At 39.3% G+C, this 17,332-nt stretch overlaps 1 protein-coding gene across 1 annotated transcript in view; it reads left to right on the top strand.

Moving 5' to 3' along the window:
- Positions 1-17,332, top strand: part of klf7a (Kruppel like factor 7a) — a 50,239-nt gene that overhangs the window by 17,301 nt on the left and 15,606 nt on the right. The window contains exon 2 of the mRNA XM_065254182.1: positions 12,699-13,311. Within this exon, the coding sequence (XP_065110254.1) occupies positions 12,699-13,311 (613 nt within the window). The remainder of the gene's footprint in view (positions 1-12,698; positions 13,312-17,332) is intronic.

Genomic DNA, 17,332 nt, shown 5'->3' with positions numbered 1-17,332 from the left:
TGAGGTGACTTGCTGCCGCAGAAGTGGGCTCTGGCTTATCCATCAAAGTTAAATACTGTAAATCATCTACAGTAAAATGGCAAGGAAGACTCTTTCCGAGCAGTTGTGTGATTTAATTTGTCCTATATTGAAACGCTATCACTAACAACACATTTTAGGACAATAATTGTTTATATAACCTATTTTCTGAATATCTGCCAATGATCATACTGAAAGAAGTGTTCTTTTGCGTCTATTTTTTTTCTCTTCGTATTTTTAACAAATAAATAAAAAACAATAATGTTTTATATATTTGTTTTCAGATAAACCAAATACAAAGTTATTTTAGTTAATATGCTTATTAAAATATAAAAAATTATTTAAGCAAATAAAAACTTTTTGTACAAAAATGCTAACTATAAATATTGCATTTTATTTGCTTTGACCTGGAAGATTTTGCCTCCATTTTTTCTGTATTTTTAACAAATAAATAAAAAACAAAAAAAAAAATTTATATACTTGTTTTCAGATAAACCAAATACAAAGTTATTTTATTTAATATGCTTATTAAATAAAATAATTTAAAGAAATAAAAACTTTTTTTACAAAAGTGCTAATTATAATTATTGCATTTTATTTGCGTTGACCTGGAAGATTTAGATGACAATTATGGTAATAAATAAAGTTTAGCGGTTCACATTTCTTGAAAGCGCTAGAAAACTGGTCAAAATAACTTTTTTCAATATTTATTTGTGGTTTTATTTTTTAAATATAATAAAGGTCATAAACAAAAGTCTGAAAATACGTCAATCGGCCATTGCATCGTCACATATTAAATTGCTTCTATCATTAGCTAAAAATTGTTAAATAAACACGAATCAGATCTGAAAAACTCATTTCTAGACCTCTGTGCTTGCTTTGAAAGCAAAAACATGTCCTACATGAACGCCCTTTAAAAACACGTCAGATTGGGGTCGATGGACGTGACCCCAAACTACAGCTTCTTTAAGTCCCACTGACTGATATTGAAAATATGTAGCATTGGGAATACCTAATTGCGTTCCTTCCTCCGACAGTAAAACTGGCTTCAAATGGTCTAGCGCTGATTGATCCACGTACATCAGAGAGCCAGTTTATTGCTAATTACACCGCCTTTCCCCTTAAGCGCAAACGTAAGATTAGCGCTAAGGCTCAGGAGAGACACAAACACTTTGAGCGCTTTATTTGCCTACGGCTTGTAAAAATGTGCCAGGGCTTCTGCGCGAGTGTGATTTTTTAATTGCCGTTATGTCATATCTGTTATACTGTCGCTGCCTGGTTATCAGACTCCAAACGCAGGGCACACCGTACCCCTAGCACCTTTAAACAAGCTGCGGCAAGCATCTCCGATAAAACCGTAACCGAACAGATCCCGTACGCAAAGGTAGCCTAATAAGCATGCTTAATTAAGCCGTTACCCTTCCCGCTCCCGTTATATATGCCGTGATGCCAAACGCTGTGTTTGGAAAAGGACAGGTTCATATATCAACAAGATGATGAACGTCCTCAACGGACACATTTACATCTTTATCTGGTGCCATTATTTTGCTCCCCAATGCACATGGTGCTGTTAATGCTTGCGTCAACAGGCCTCTACCGGATACATTTCACAAGGCCAAGCTTTGCCTTTACGGTTACTTAAAAATGTCAGGAAGCATTAGTCTGCATTCAGCTAACAGCGGCGTGCAGATAATGCGAGCGTTTACATGCCAATGCAGTGAAATCTCTGACAGGATGCAAAGTAGAAACAGTTCTGGTCATCTGAAGTTTGTTCAAGTCAAAAACTAAATTTAAAAAAGTTATACAATAAACACAATACCGACATGACATATAAAGTATAATTTATTTGTTTTATCTTATCTTCCATTAGAATGAAAGCTAATTTCAAATGCTCCTTTTTCTCAACCACATTGGAGCCTGACATCAATGTTGTCTGACTTCTGCATCTCCTGCGTTTGCCTAAGACTACGTGTGAATGTGTGTGTGTGCAGGCTTACCACAGATGAGATGTGGGTTATTTTTAGGCGCCGCCTGGCGAGGCTGTAAATGGGAGTTGCGAGGGCCAGTGTTGATGAGATCACGCCCGGCCCCATCATTCCCATCCTATCGATCGTCCGCGGCCTGAAGGGGGATTGTGTCTCTGGGTGCCGCCAGCTGGCCGGTCCCCTCCTGAATCAAAGCACCGGCAGGTGGTCATTTGTGTCGCCCCCTCTCCCTTTAGCCAAGTCTTACATTACAGATCAATGGCCGATCGGAGAACGGGCTGTATGAGTTTCAATTCTGAGCCCATCCGTCAGGAGGGTGTCATTGGAGTAAGTGGATATCTGGAGTCAGTGTGGGTATATCTAAAAGAACAAAATAGCTCTTTTGGTCAGGCTTCTTTGTTATTGAATGCTGTGGGGCATTGCAACGACGTCAAACCCCATGTACGGTAAAGACAACGACAGCGGAAACAGCTAGACAGTCAGTTTCGTGAGTTTAATGTTCTCTGCAACAGAATTTATTCGGCAAATGTGACCGCAAAAAGAAAACATTTTTGCAAATTAAGGGATTTATATTCAAAATTTGGGGTTTCCATCACTCATTTCTTATGCGATACTTCAAAATGCACCTACAATCTGGGTGATGGAAACCCAGCTAATGTAACATCATCAACACTTCATCCTAAGGAAACGGTAAACAGGGTTTCCCGCAGAAAATTTGGTAGTTAAGGTGGTAGGGATTATGCGAGGGGCGTGGCAATCAAAGGGGCGTGATAATTTTTTTAAACACTCAATTAAAACTTAATTTTGAAGAAACTATGACAGAAAAATGAACACATACGGGAATAGCTGCATGATGAAGTGAAACTAAGGGTTAATAAACACAAACTAAAGCATATGTTGTATAACGTCTGGCGAACGATGTAAGATAGCGCGAAGATTGTAAAAACTATTCTCCGAGATGTTTTATCAACTGGCTAGTTATCCTCCAGACAGTGACGGTCCGGACGCCTGTCTCATTTCGGCCGTGTGGCGTGCATGCCCGCTTGCTTGCCTTTTTGCAGCATTTTTTTTTTTTTTTTGGATGAGCTAATTAAGGCAATGTGGTGCGCGTGGCGTTAGGCGGTAGGGTTTCCCAGTTAAGGCGGGCCACCCAAACTGCAAAGTGCTGCGGAAAAACCTGGTAAAACATGAAAAAAGTTAAGCTAATAGAAAACTATGTATGCATTTTAAATGTGCCGTAAACAACCAGACGATGCTTGGCCTCCTTTTCAGCAGCATTCATTATTGAAGACATTAATCACTCCAAAAACTCCAAAGCTAATTTGCCCAAATTGTTTGGTATTATTTTCCATTTAAATGATCATTAAAATGACTTTTAAAGGTTAAATACTTTGTAGCATTGAAAAGCTGTAGAAAAAATATACAAAATAATAATAAATGCATATTTAAAATTACACCAGCTATGAATATCTCACTTTTTATTGTCTCTCATTAGTTTGCAACCTGTATCCCACATGGCACATGCATAATGCATTTGCTAAATTTTATTAGAAAAAAATGCTAAATAATACTATAATTTCTCATATGGCTCACACATACCGGCAAATTATTTACAGTATGGTCCCTTAAATGCGGTATAAATTACTTAAGAAGAAGAATGCATATGCCTAATACATAATGAAAATTGATTAAATGCTCAATAAAGCATGCAGTGTGGTGAGGTCAACAGCGTAGTATGCTACCTTTCAAATGTTTGATACTGTTTCACATACTCCTAAAGAATAGGCAATATGCCACCATAGCCAATGTCTCTTTAAGTGCACGTGGTCTTGAACGGAGGTCGATAGGGAGACCTCAGATGCCCCAGCACAAAATTTTCCCATTGTTGAAATTGGAAACCCATTGCGCTCAGGTACCTGCCGCAGAGAAACAGGCCAGCATATTTTCCACTCTCTGAACTTTTGACAAATGTACAGACATGGCGATCAACAACCTGACCTGACAAATAACCCCGTTCCTCGGTTTTCAGAGAGCTTGTTGCCTTTCTGCTGCCAGCGGCCTTTGGCTTCGAACGGGTGACGCTAAATCATCTCCCAAAAATTAATAGAGCATTTCTCTGTCAAATCGCTTAACATCTGTTTGCATTTGATCTGCGTTTCTTCTAGGGCTCCTCATTCATTTTTATAACCAGCTTGGTTTATTAGCTTTGCTCTCTGTCAACTGCGGGGAAGTTGCATTTCGATGCTAATTGGCACGGTATCCCCGCTGAGCGCAGGGGGGTGATCGTATGGGGGTATCTTCAACTCATTTTTCAAATCAGATTATCTTATATCAAACTTAATAAAATGGGAGCAGTACCCGTTTCACATTACGCTCACCCATCGCTCGGTTTATGGCGGCCGTAAAACGTCGGGGCGCTGCCGTGACAGAGTTTCGGTGGCTAGAGGGCGTGCTGGGACAGAGGAGGAAAGAATGTGTTGTCACAGGTGCACAGATGCAGAAAAGATAACTGCGCAGCGGGTTCGACTATAGGAGGCAGATGTGTCAACGTCGCTGTCATAACGACTGACCCCGTGCCAGGTTTGCCCCTTTACAGATAATAGATCGACGTCGCACTCACGGCAAGGAACAGGTCACAAATCATCAGAGATGGACGGGCGTCAGAAAAAAGGGCACCTACGTGACTGACAGTTAAGGGCCTTGTGTTTCTCGCTCTCATATTCTCAGCTGCGCTCGCTGCAGGGCACGTCACAGATGACTCACTTTATCAGTTTAAACCTTACAATGTTTGACAGTCGCTCATTCCGCGACGTGGTGCGAGATGCCGACAGGGGGTCTTCACTCGCACAATGACATCAGATACTGTTGTATTTTCATGCTGTGTAAATCTGGTTTGGAGTTGATATTTTTATCACTTTATTTATACATTTATCTCTCTATATCTTTGCTTACTATTTATACCATCTTAAAAATAAAGGACTGTATGGTTCCATTAAGAACCTTTAACATCCACAGAACCTTTCTTTTGCATGGGGGGGCTGACTTGCATTATTTAGTTTTTTTGCGATGTGAGACATACTGGATGACTTCACCACTGGACTTGAAAAGCACTGTTTGATAGGAATTTACTTCTGCCTTGAATTTCTTGTACAGATCTGGGATGGCAACGCAAGTAAAATAGTTGGGTGATGGTATAACATACCTCTCGTCAAGAGACTAGATTCTTTATGATACATATTATTTGTTATCACAATGTCTTTTGCAAGGTGAATGTTATTGAATCTTTGATTTTTCTCTGCCGTTTAATTAATCTTTTGAATTAAAAAAATGCAATGCGTGTTCTGCGATGCAACTATTAAAGATGCATACATTGCAGTGTCGGTACTGAAACAATATATTGTGCAGCCCTAGTTGGTATTAAATTATATTTTTTGTGGCAATCGACATAACTGGTTCCTTTATAGGTTTTTATTTTCAAAATCTGTAAACTGTGGTATAATCACAATAATTTATGGCCTTAAGTGTCTTTTGTATTAAACAATCAGTCAACGCGGAGGTTTTTTTTTGGGATTGTTGCGGAAAAAATCCTTGATCTTGCGGCACATTTTCTTAAAAAATGTGATGGAATATGCGGGATATTTATGCATTTTTTTTGCAATAAAATTGCGGGAACTTGCCATTTTCAGCTTTTGCAGCTTTTCAATGATGTTCACGTCACATAATCACGTCACTTCAAAACGTTCCTATGGCAAAAGGGGGCATGGCTGCGCTTGTGTGAGTTAAATGCAACATTTTTCAAATTTCTGCTAAGATATATGTGATTTTTGCTACGAAAATGCGGGGATTATGAAATCATGCAAGCCCCGCATATTTTGCACACGGAAATCTGCAATTTATGCTGCGAAGGTGTGGCGTATTTGAAAAATGTGTCCCCCGCATAAATATACGGACTTTGGCTGATTATGCATTAAATCATGCGATCGCATAATCACGTTTTTCTGGAGGGACTGAACAATAGCTGCATTTTATTACCTTCAAGTTGCGCAAATTGAAATGGCGAATTGAAAATGCACCCAATGCAATTTCGCATAAACTCGCATATATTGCAAAAAAGTTTTTACACTCAGGTGAATTGGTTTTTCAGACATTTAAAAAAAAGGAATATATCGCAAAACCAAAGAGTTCATCTGATGTGCGAGCGTAAAAATCACTTTATCATTCTTTAAATATTGCGCTGTATGTTTAATTGGAGGAAAAGACAGAAGAGGTGTGTTCGACTAATCATGTCAAGCGTATGACATGAAAATGCCGCAACAATGATTCGGGATTTGACTGCCATGTATGCTTTAAAGTCACTCTTGCGATATTTTGATGTCATCCTCATGTCAGCCTGCGTGGCATCGTAAAAAAGTCATTACCGTCACCATGGTTTTCATAATTACTAATCGCGAGACAACAAAATTACTTTTTAGTCGCATAACACTGGTTTATGGAAACGCTGTCATTTTGTGACCGTTTTCGACATTTAAAAAATAACTCTTTTATTTTGCGCAAATGTTTATGTTTTGCGCAAATCTTTAATGGAAATGCAGCAAGTAATATGATAAAAAAGCAATACTTTCAAACATTTGAGATTTTTGATTGTGGCAACCCATTCATAACCAACCCATATCATCCATGTAAATAGCAAATAGTGATGGATTTCAAAAGACGGTAAATGACCTTGAGTCAGAATTTGTGGTTTGTTTTATGTTGTAGCCTCTTGCAGATCAGGTGTGACCCACACAGGGAATATGACATGAAATTCAAGCCATCTGTTGGGCAACTGAATGACGCTCTTTCTTTTTATTGCCTATTTTATGACAAAAGCGGGCCGTTGAGTTTTGATTAAACATCCAAATTGTCGGAGATTGCAAATCTGCAGAGAATCTTTTTATTGCCGTGTTTTCTAACTGATTGGCATCGGGCCGTTCAATGCGACCCGAGCTCTGCAGTACACGCATTGCTGCCATTTTAAGTAATAATATCCCTGAATGTCACTGCCTCTGGGCCCACGAGGGGGAGGTGCGAGGGAAAGAGTGATGAGCAAAAAAAACGAGACTGAGAAATGAAAAAAAAACATGGCCGCAGGTCGCTTTCTTCCACATCTCCCAAAAAATCTATCCCTTTCACCGACACAAGCGCACACATACTTGCACCTTTCTGTCTGCCGCATCCCGTCTGCACCCCAGAACCCTGTCTGCTTGGGTTTCTGTCATACGTGTGATGGTTTAACATGGGCGGGCATGACACGCTGGACCGCTGAACCCCTGCAGCACGGTACAAAATCAATCCCTGCCGTGTCGACGTGTGTCCAAAGGTCCCATACAGCACACTCCTGGCGTGCTGAGTGAAAGCTTTTAAATGTCATTGGTTGGGATTTAGTTCAGAAACATGCACAGATATACACACTCAACATCACTGCTTCATTAAAATGAATAATTGCCCGTCAGATCAGGACACGGAGAGAAGCCGCTCATGTTTCTGTAAAAGAGAGATCAACAGATTTATAGAAATACAAATATTTTAATTTTTTAAAAGAGATTTCTCCACCATATGGTTTGGAGCTGTCCCGCTGCACTAAAAAGATCAATATTGAACATTTCTGTTGGTGATAAATGCCACACGCTTTAAAGCGTTTAGATATTCGTAGGACTAAATGCTGAGTGACGTCTCGGGTAATACAAATTTAGCTTACTCCGCTACCTGACTCTCACGAAACCTTCGAGTTCAGTGCTGACATTAAAATGCTTTAAACGCCGAGAAAACAGCACACGTTCTTTTCATAAAATGACAAGGAAACAATATTGCCTAGCAACAGAAGCGGCGACGATCCACCGTCATGATTCAAACCAGAGACATTTATAGCCAGAGGCCGGTTTGTCTGAGATGAGATAGGTTACTGCTTTTTATCATTTGTAAAAGGTGTGGGTCACGTAATGAAAAACATCACACATAATAAAAATTGGCATAACGTTTTATCTTACTGTTATTGCTTTTGCACAAATAGATGTGTAAAACAGCTATTAAAAGAGACAACAAGATGAAGTTTTGCAGTAGTGTTAATCTGGTTGGAGTGTTGATGTAGCTCATTTGGTAGAGTATTGCGTAAGAGTGCTAAGGTTGTGGCTTCGATCCCTTGCAGATGAAATGTATACATTGTAATGCACTCGAAATCAATTTGTATGAAAGCATCAGCCAAATGCAAAAATATGAATGTGGTTACTTGTACCATGGATCAAAATTATGTGACGCGGCCAGTGGCGGATCGAATGGATCTTGAGCTTCTCATGCGACTGCTTTAGCCCTCTAATGAAAAACCAATAGGAGCAAAGCAGCATTTTATAATGCATACAGTATTGTGTAAAAGTCTTAGGCCACCACCATCCGTTTTGTTTAGCAAAGTTTTAATGATCATGCATATTCATTTTTCCCTTTCTTTATTAAGATACAAGCTGAAAATACAGGAATAATGTACACGCAATTTTAAAAACCCGGAACAAAGAGGCAACATCTTGAACTCTTTTGAAGAGACTGAAGTCATTTGATTAGAAATTAAGATTTCGTTTAATATATGTTTAAGAGGTTTTTAATATTACATACACATTTCCTGTATTTTCTGGCTGTTTTCTAATAAACAGACTAAGAAGAATATGTGACCCAGGACCACAAAGCCACCAAAAAAAAAATACAACTTTTACTTAAAAAGGAAAAAATACTACTTTAAAGTTGTCCAAATTAAGTCCTTAGCAACACATATTACTACTTATAAATACTTTTTAAAATATATTTACAATAGAAAATAACCTAATGATTTATTAATAACCTAAAAAATTTTAATAATTTAAAAATCGATAATGTTGCCCCATACATTGTATTGTTGGCTGTTGCTACAATTATACCTGTGTGACTTATGACTTACTGAAAAAATTAAAAATTTTATTAACTCTCAATTGGTAACACCTAACATCTAAAGGTTTTTTTATTCAACTTAAATGTTCTTACTTGGTGAGGGGTAAAAATATTTTTTAAATGATTTGAGCTGGTAACACCTTAAATATTTTAACAATTTCAACTTTATTTTTTTATTTAAAGTTTTAGGTGTTACCAATTTACGGAGGCCCTAAGGGGACATGGAGCAAAAATTAAATAAAGTTTATTTTTGCATGCGCACGTGAAACTATCGCGTGCGCAAGTGAAACTATCGAGTGCGCAAGTAAAACTATCGAGTTTAGTTTTGCGTGCGCGTGTGAACCTATCACGTGCTCACGTGAAACTGTCGCGTGCTCACGTGAAACTGTCTCGTACTCACTTGAAACTGTCTCGTGCTCACGTGAAACTGTCGCGTTCTCACGTGGAACTGTCGCATGCTCACGTGAAACTATCGCCTGCTCCCATGAAACTATCGAGTGCGCAAGTAAAACTATCGAGTTTAGTTTTGCGTGCGTGCGTGAAACTAGTGCGTGCTCACGTAAAACTGCCGCGTGCTCACGTGACACTGCCGCGTGCTCACGTGAAACTGCCGCGTGCTCACGTGAAACTGTCGCGTGCTCACGTGAAACTGTCGCGTGCTCACGTGAAACTGTCGCGTGCTCACGTGAAACTGTCGCGTGCTCACGTGAAACTGTCGCGTGCTCACGTGAAACTTTCGTGTGCACACGTGAAAGTTACACTTTTACGTGCGTGCGCGATAGTTTCACATAAGCACGCAAAATGAACCTTTTCAAAAAAATTCTGTATATGAAGGTTTCTCGTGACCACATATAAGTTTCATGTGAGCACATGAAACTAAACCCTAGATTATTTTACTCCAATGTCACCTTAGGGGCTCGGTACCAATTGAGTAATTTAAAAAAAAAATAAGTTGGTCCAATTTTTACTTTTTACAGTGGGTCATAAGTCACACGGTTGTAGCAATAGTCAACAACACATTTTATTGGTCAACATTATCGGTTTTTAAATCATCAAAAATCATTACAGGTCATTAAAGGTCATGTTTTATGAAGATTTCTTTATTTCCTATTGTAAATATAGTAAAATATAGTAGTGTTGCTAAGGACCTCATTTGGACAACTTTAAAAGGCAATTTTCACAATATTTTGATCTTTTTGCACCCTCAGATTCCAAATTTTGAATTAGCTGTATCTTGACGAAAGATTGTCCTATCTTAACAAACAACATACATCAATGGAAAGCTTATTTATTAAGTTTTCAGATGGTATATAAATCTTAATTTAAAAACATTGACCCTTATAACAGGTTTTGTGGTCCAGGTTTTGTGGTCCAGGGTCACATACAGTATATGGTCCTTTTACCATTGCAAAAATGACAAATCTAATGGTGACGTAGTGGTTTAAAACTTTTGCATATATATAAATCTTAATTTAAAAACATTGACCCTTATAACAGGTTTTGTGGTCCAGGTTTTGTGGTCCAGGGTCACATACAGTATATGGTCCTTTTACCATTGCAAAAATGACAAATCTAATGGTGACGTAGTGGTTTAAAACTTTTGCACAGTACTGCATAAATAATACACATTATAAAGAGAATCAAAATGACTGCTAGTCAACGAATGGGCACTCTATGACATTTCTCAGGCGATTTAAATCAACAGCAAGAAAAATATATGTTGCCTTTAAACAACATGTGATAATCCCAGCTTTCACGACATAAACACATAATCATATTATATTTACGCTGTTATTCTGCATGCCAGTCTGTAACTATAGCCATCCGACATGGAATAATCCAAATCTGATGTCTCTCTCTCTTTCTCTCTCTCTCTCGTTCTGTTTGAAGAGCCAGTATTGCTCCACATAAAGCACTCTTAACAAGCGATTCAGGGCAGGTCTGTTTCTTCAGCTCCAGAGAGCTCGAGTCTGGCTTGTGCAATCAATCACAGTGCAACCATCTATTTCTGAAGACCTGCTGAAGCAAATGATATGCAGTCTCGCTCTCAGTAGCCAGTTAACTGTCCAGAAAGAGGTTACTGTGAAAACAAAATTGCATTTCTTTACATGAAGCGCTAACAAGGCAGTTTGGGCCGAACGATTTTATCTTTCTTTTTAATTGCTTGTTCATTTAGTTAAATAGCCACACACTGTAAAGAAACAAAGGACCAAAAACACTGATCGACTACCGGATATAATGGTGTTATTTGTATAAATCAACTTAAACTTTTCAATTTTGATGTATAGATTTTGACATTTGTGAGTCGCACAGATATATTTGTAGCAATAGCCAACATACATTGTACTGTATGGGTCAAAATAATCGATTTTTTTATAATGTAAGGATATTAAATAAAGATCATGTTTCATATTTTGTTAATTTCCTACCAATGTATATATCATTAGTAATATGTGTTGGTATGGACTTCATTTGGACATCTTTGTTGGTGACTTTGAGTTTTTTGCACCTTTAGATTTTAAATTGTATATCTTCCAAATATTGTCCTATCCTAACAAACCATACATCAATAGAAAGCTTACTTATTATATACAAATCTAAATCTAATAAAAAATTGACTGGTTTTATAGTCCAGGGTCACATATGGGCGTCATTCATGACAAATTTGTGTTTGACCAATTAGTCCAATTAGCACAATGCTTGTCTTTGAATGTAAGGGGGACATATCATGAAAATCTGGGTGCCCAGTGCTTGTATCAACGTAGAAAATGTGAAAAAGATTAATCCAATAACTTAGTTTTGGTAAACCGTCCTCTGCAAGCATGTAAAAAATTGGTCATTAAAATTTGGCTCCCTTTGTGATTAGTGATGGACCGATATATCGGCCTGCCGATATATCGGGCCGATATTTGCGAGTTTTATGTGTATCGGCAGAAACGTGGCTGCCGTGTTCGCCGTTTTTTTTCCGGCATTATTACAGACAGAGTGCTGGAAGCCGCAAGCGATTGCAGGTCATGTGACTAAAAACAACCAACCTTTCCATGAAAACATCGAAAGCTCGGTCTAACAGTTGATCATACGCACATCATACGAGTGTATAATTCTACGTTAATATCTTCAGTTTAATTCAGTACATTATTTTATTTTTAAATTGAATTAATTAAACTGAAAAGTAACTCGCATTACTTTAATAAAAAGTAACTCAAATATTAATGTGTACATTTATAAAGTAATGCGTTACTTTACCCGTTACTTTAGAAAAGTAATATTATTTCATAATGCGCGAGACTTGTAACATTTGACATCATCATTGTGTAATTTTTATGATGTAAATTGAGTGAGCAAAAGCGATATCGGCTCAAGAAAATCGGCAGCCTGTATCGGTCATCGGCTAAGGCTGATGAAACAAAAAACGGTATCGGCACTGAAAAATCCATATCGGTCGACCCCTACTTGTGATGTCAAAAGGGGATAATACCACCCCTTAATCTGCACTATCCAACCACGCCACTGACATTTAGTGCAGATATCAGCTCATTTGAATTAAAAAGGACACACACATTTTTTCTCACACCTACAAAGTGGCAATTTTAACATGTTATAATAAATGATATGGTATTTTGAGCTACAACTACACATATATACTCTTGGGTTACCAAAGAGTTTTTTGACATCAGTCTTGTGAAATTTCACCTTTAAGAAAAGTGAAACATTTAAACATTCAACCTGTATCTTTTTCCCTAGACGTGTTTGGAGTTGGAGCGCTACCTTCAGACGGAACCAAAAAGGTTCTCCGATCTCTTCGACGAGGAACTAGACGACCTCCTCACCCCGTCGTTTATGAAGGAAGACAGCGAGGAAGATCTTTTAGACCCTGTCCTACCCAGCCTGAACGACCCTCCTAGCCCACCTCCTCCTCATCTTACTCCACGTAAAGAACCCATCTCTGCCTCCTCCACTAAAGTGACATCTCCAGATATCACCTTAGGGGTCAACGCTGCCCAGCTGAACGCCGTCACGTCTCTCACACCACCCTCATCCCCGGAACTGGGTCGTCACCTGGTCAAACCCACCCATACCCTCAGTGCCTCACCTGACGGGACCCTCACGCTCAAGCTGGTTGCCCGAAAGGTGGGCTTGAGCACCGCCAAGCTGGTGGCAGCCCATCCTGTACCCCTCTCTCCGCAGAACGGAAACAGCGGGGCGCAGAGCGACGGGGAACAGGGCGGGACCTGCTCCATAGGAGCTGGTGAGATGGCAGAAAACAAGAAGAGAGTCCATCGCTGCCAGTTCAACGGCTGTCGGAAGGTCTATACTAAAAGCTCACACTTGAAGGCACACCAGAGGACACACACAGGTAAGCACGTACAGTTGGTGATATTTATTTACTGGTAAATGTTTTCGTCCTTTATTCTTTTAATTGGTAACATGTAAAAGAAAATGAATAATCAAGGCATGTTTTCACAATGCATACTGTAGACCTTACGTATGTAGTTTATCGTGTTAAAAAGTCTCAAACTTTTACGTCTAAAATCTGTTTTTGTTACGCTTGACACATTTGCATCCCATGAGCCTGATTTACACAAGTATTGAAGTGTTGTGCTGAAGTGTTGTCGCAAATATACAGATCAGACAGACAGTTTAGATTTATTGAAAGTCTAGAAAACGCTAACTGGAGTTGGAAGGGAAGCATCACTACTGCCGCTAATAGTTTGGTTTGGGGATTTAAACAAACCTTAATTTTAAAGGATTATTCCACTATCATTAAAATACTGAAAATTTACTCACCCTCATGTCATCCAAGATGTTTATGTCTTTTTTTGTTCAATGAGAAGAAATTAAGTTTTTGAGCAAAACATTCCAGGTTTTTTCTCCATATAGTGGACTTTAGTGGACCTCAACAGTTTACAATTTCAATGCAGTTTAAAATTGCAGCTTCAAAGGGCTCTAAACAATCCCAAAGAGGCATGTGGGTCTTATCTAGAGAAATTATCATTTTTGCCAAAAAAATATGTACTTTTAAACCACAACTTGCATTAGCCTTGTGATGCGCCAGCGTGACCCTACATATTACCCATCAAAAGGTCACGCATGACTTATGTCATACTACTGTTCCAATTGACAAAAATGTCTTTTTGTTAATTTATTGTTTAAAATGGTTTGCAAGTGTGACCTTTCTACGTGCTTGTGGAATACTTAGGGGGCGTGCACACCAAAGCTTTTATGCCCATGGGCGGCGCATGTTTTCAATTGTTTCCAATGGAAGTGCTGCGTTTCATAAACAGCCAGCAGCTGGCTGATTTTTTCCGTGCTAAAAGCCGGCGCTCACCGTTTTTTCCGGTGTTCAGCGCTGAGCGTCGAGAGTTAAAAAAGATTTAACTTTGGAAAAGTTGACGGAGTAGGTTCCGCGTCGGTTTTCGTTTATACTTTTGCATTGTTGTCCGCGTAGACGTGCAAACACACCGCTGGTAGGCAGTAACCACGCGTGTAACCACAGTGGCACCGCGAACGTCAAAGAAGAAGAAGCTTGGCAAGTTAACCCACAAACGAAGAAGAAACAGCAACTTGTTGTGTATAATTTGAGAAGACCAGCAATGATGGAAGTAAATAAACAACGACTTTTGATGCAGTTTGAGTTAAATCACTCCTCAACTTGGCTCATCTTTGTTTTCACCGTCACAAACGGAAATACCTATGACGCAGTTTTTTTACCTGACGGGAGGGGTTCTGGTGGACCAATCACAGCGCTTGTGGTCCGAGTAGATCTGACGCGCTGTTAATATTTTTGCGAGGTGCACGTCAGGCTACGCAGAGCTACGCACAGGCTACGGATAACTACGGCGCAGAACATACGAACGCCCATAAATCAGGCTTTAAGGTCCACTATGTGGAGAAAAATCCTGGAATGTTTTCCTCAAAAAATTTAATTTCTTCTTGACTGAACAAAGAAAATCATAAACATCTTTGATGACATGGGGGTGAGTACATTATCGGGATTTTTGGATTATTCCTTTAAGCAATAAACCCGAGCATGCTACTCATCCATCGTTATTTAACTCATCCATGCTACAGATGTGATTGATGCTTCAAAACGCACGACTGTTTTAGAGAAGGTGTGCTAATATTTGATACGATTCGTGATTCTTGGCTAGTGAAATATAAAATGCACTTAACAAGTTCCAATTGCATTTTGGATTTTTTTAAATAAACACAACCCATTCTTAATTTTGCGAAAAGCACAACATTCCGTTTTTATAGGGAGTGAACAGAAAACAAACTAGACACTTTAATGTTTTAAATTAAGTATAAAACATATATGTATGTACAAAATCAGCAGAGTAATCTAAGTCTCTTTGCGGAGTGATTGAAAAATAAAAAGTTTGCGGTTGACCCCAGAGAGTTAAGCTACGATTTATACTTTTAAAATAAACATAAAATAACTGCGCAAACAGGAAATCAATATTAATAATTATCCCTGCATATTGAACTGGTATACAATAAAGTATTCTAATAACAGAAAAAAACTACATACCTCAGCTTTTAAGACACTATATATATCGGCCAGAAAAACTCGGTCACATTCATTTGTCGTTTTCCGTATCATACTTCACACAATAACCGAAACCCGAAATAATTAATGGCACTTTTCCGTCATCATGGCAGCCTGCCTGTCCCATCGCTCGCTCGCAAACATTTTCTCAAGGTTGCAACAGTACTTTCTCAGCAAATCCGAACGGTGCGGGAAACGGCAATAATTCTCTGTCTCTTCGATCTCAATCCAAAAGCACTCAGACTGCTGTCTCGAAGCTGTCCGGCGAGTGAATAACTGCTCCATGATGGATAGACTGGCCGGAATGAGACGTATTCGCCCGTATATTTCCCTACGTCTGCTCTACGCCAGTTAACGCACCGGAGCGGATCCCCACCGATCAGAACTTAAACATACCGCATGCTAAAGGCTCCCGTGTGACACATTAAAAATATTTTAGGCATATTTATTATGACGTGAGGATTAGACTGGGAAAATTATTTTTAGCAGGTGGAAACCAAGTGGCTCAATTGGTGGAACACTGCGTGTGCACCGTAAAGGTCATGGGTTCGATTTCCAGGGAACACACATACTGTTAAAATCCATAAAGTTACAAGTCACTTTAGATATTCAAGTCGAATTCAAAAGGGCAAGAAACAAAATACAGCGTGTAAGCAATTCATGTTTCTTAACTATCCGTCTCTTATTTTAAAGTTTGTAGAAATGTGTTTATTTACTCAAAAAACTACATGAATGTGCAGTTTTTTGCAGTATAATCAACAAAACTTAAACTTCCCTGATCATTGCCCTCTCATTGGTGCTAAAACAGGATCAATATTTGCCATAATCTTCTCCAGCAATTTCCATGTTGCATTTGTCAACGAATAAAGCAAGCACTGTCACATCCGGCAGCGAAAAGATTCACCAGTTTGTTTGCAATTAGCGAAATCCCTTTTTTTGAGGCGTTATTACCTCGACAAACTCTGCAATTAAGATTTGTAAAGAAAATGAAAGGAGTGAATGGAAATGGCATTGCCCTCTGGAGCGTTTTATGAATGGCGAATGAGATAAGACAGTTTTCCGGAGGAGGTGAAGAGAGGAAAGTTGTGACAATCATTTCCACTTTACCTCTCGCTTTAAGATCCATTATAACAAAGTCTGATTTGGAAAACTTGGAGAGCGGTGATGGGCAGAAAATGGCTTTTCGCCGGGTGCGGGCATCAGCTCCCGAGCTCATAATGACTCTCCCTGTCTCCAGTTTAACTGAGAAAATGTAATTAACTGAGACTCAGGCACCTGTAAGGCTGCTCGGAGAGAGAGATGGAGAGAGAGTCGTGTATGTGTGATGGGGGTGGGGAGTTGCCAGGCAACTGGTGCGTCTCCGAATGGGACTCTATAATTGGGAATGATTCTTCGGTATCGCCGCTGGTTTCGGCTTACACCGCTAGCCTTGTCCGTGCGCTTTCAATCCTGCATGCACAGATATCTACTTGTACATACATGTATCATGTAACATCCTGGTTGCCAGGCAACTGCATCCTCCCCTGCCAGTATGAGCCGTAATTGGCTGGTGGCACAGAGGGACAGACGATGCCAGATCGAGCCGGCTTCACTGCTGCCTCCTACGTTACGCTCCTGCCCGGTTGCTAGGCGACACACTCCAGCATCCATGCCTCCCTGACTTATAATTGGCTGGTGCTGCGGTTGTAGTGAGCACAGGTCTAAACCTGTCCTGTTTAATGTGGCTGGGTTAAAGTGTGTATGTGTGTGGGAAAGACTAATGAAATTTATCACTCGAAAGTGATTTTTTTTTTATAAAATGGTGGCTCTCGAGGAAATAGATTTTTTT

The sequence above is a fragment of the Paramisgurnus dabryanus genome, chromosome 4 (assembly GCF_030506205.2).
Source record: "Paramisgurnus dabryanus chromosome 4, PD_genome_1.1, whole genome shotgun sequence".
NCBI lineage: Eukaryota > Metazoa > Chordata > Actinopteri > Cypriniformes > Cobitidae > Paramisgurnus > Paramisgurnus dabryanus.
The sequence above is the reverse complement of the archived record's forward strand: the minus strand, read 5'-3'. Positions and strand labels throughout refer to the sequence as shown.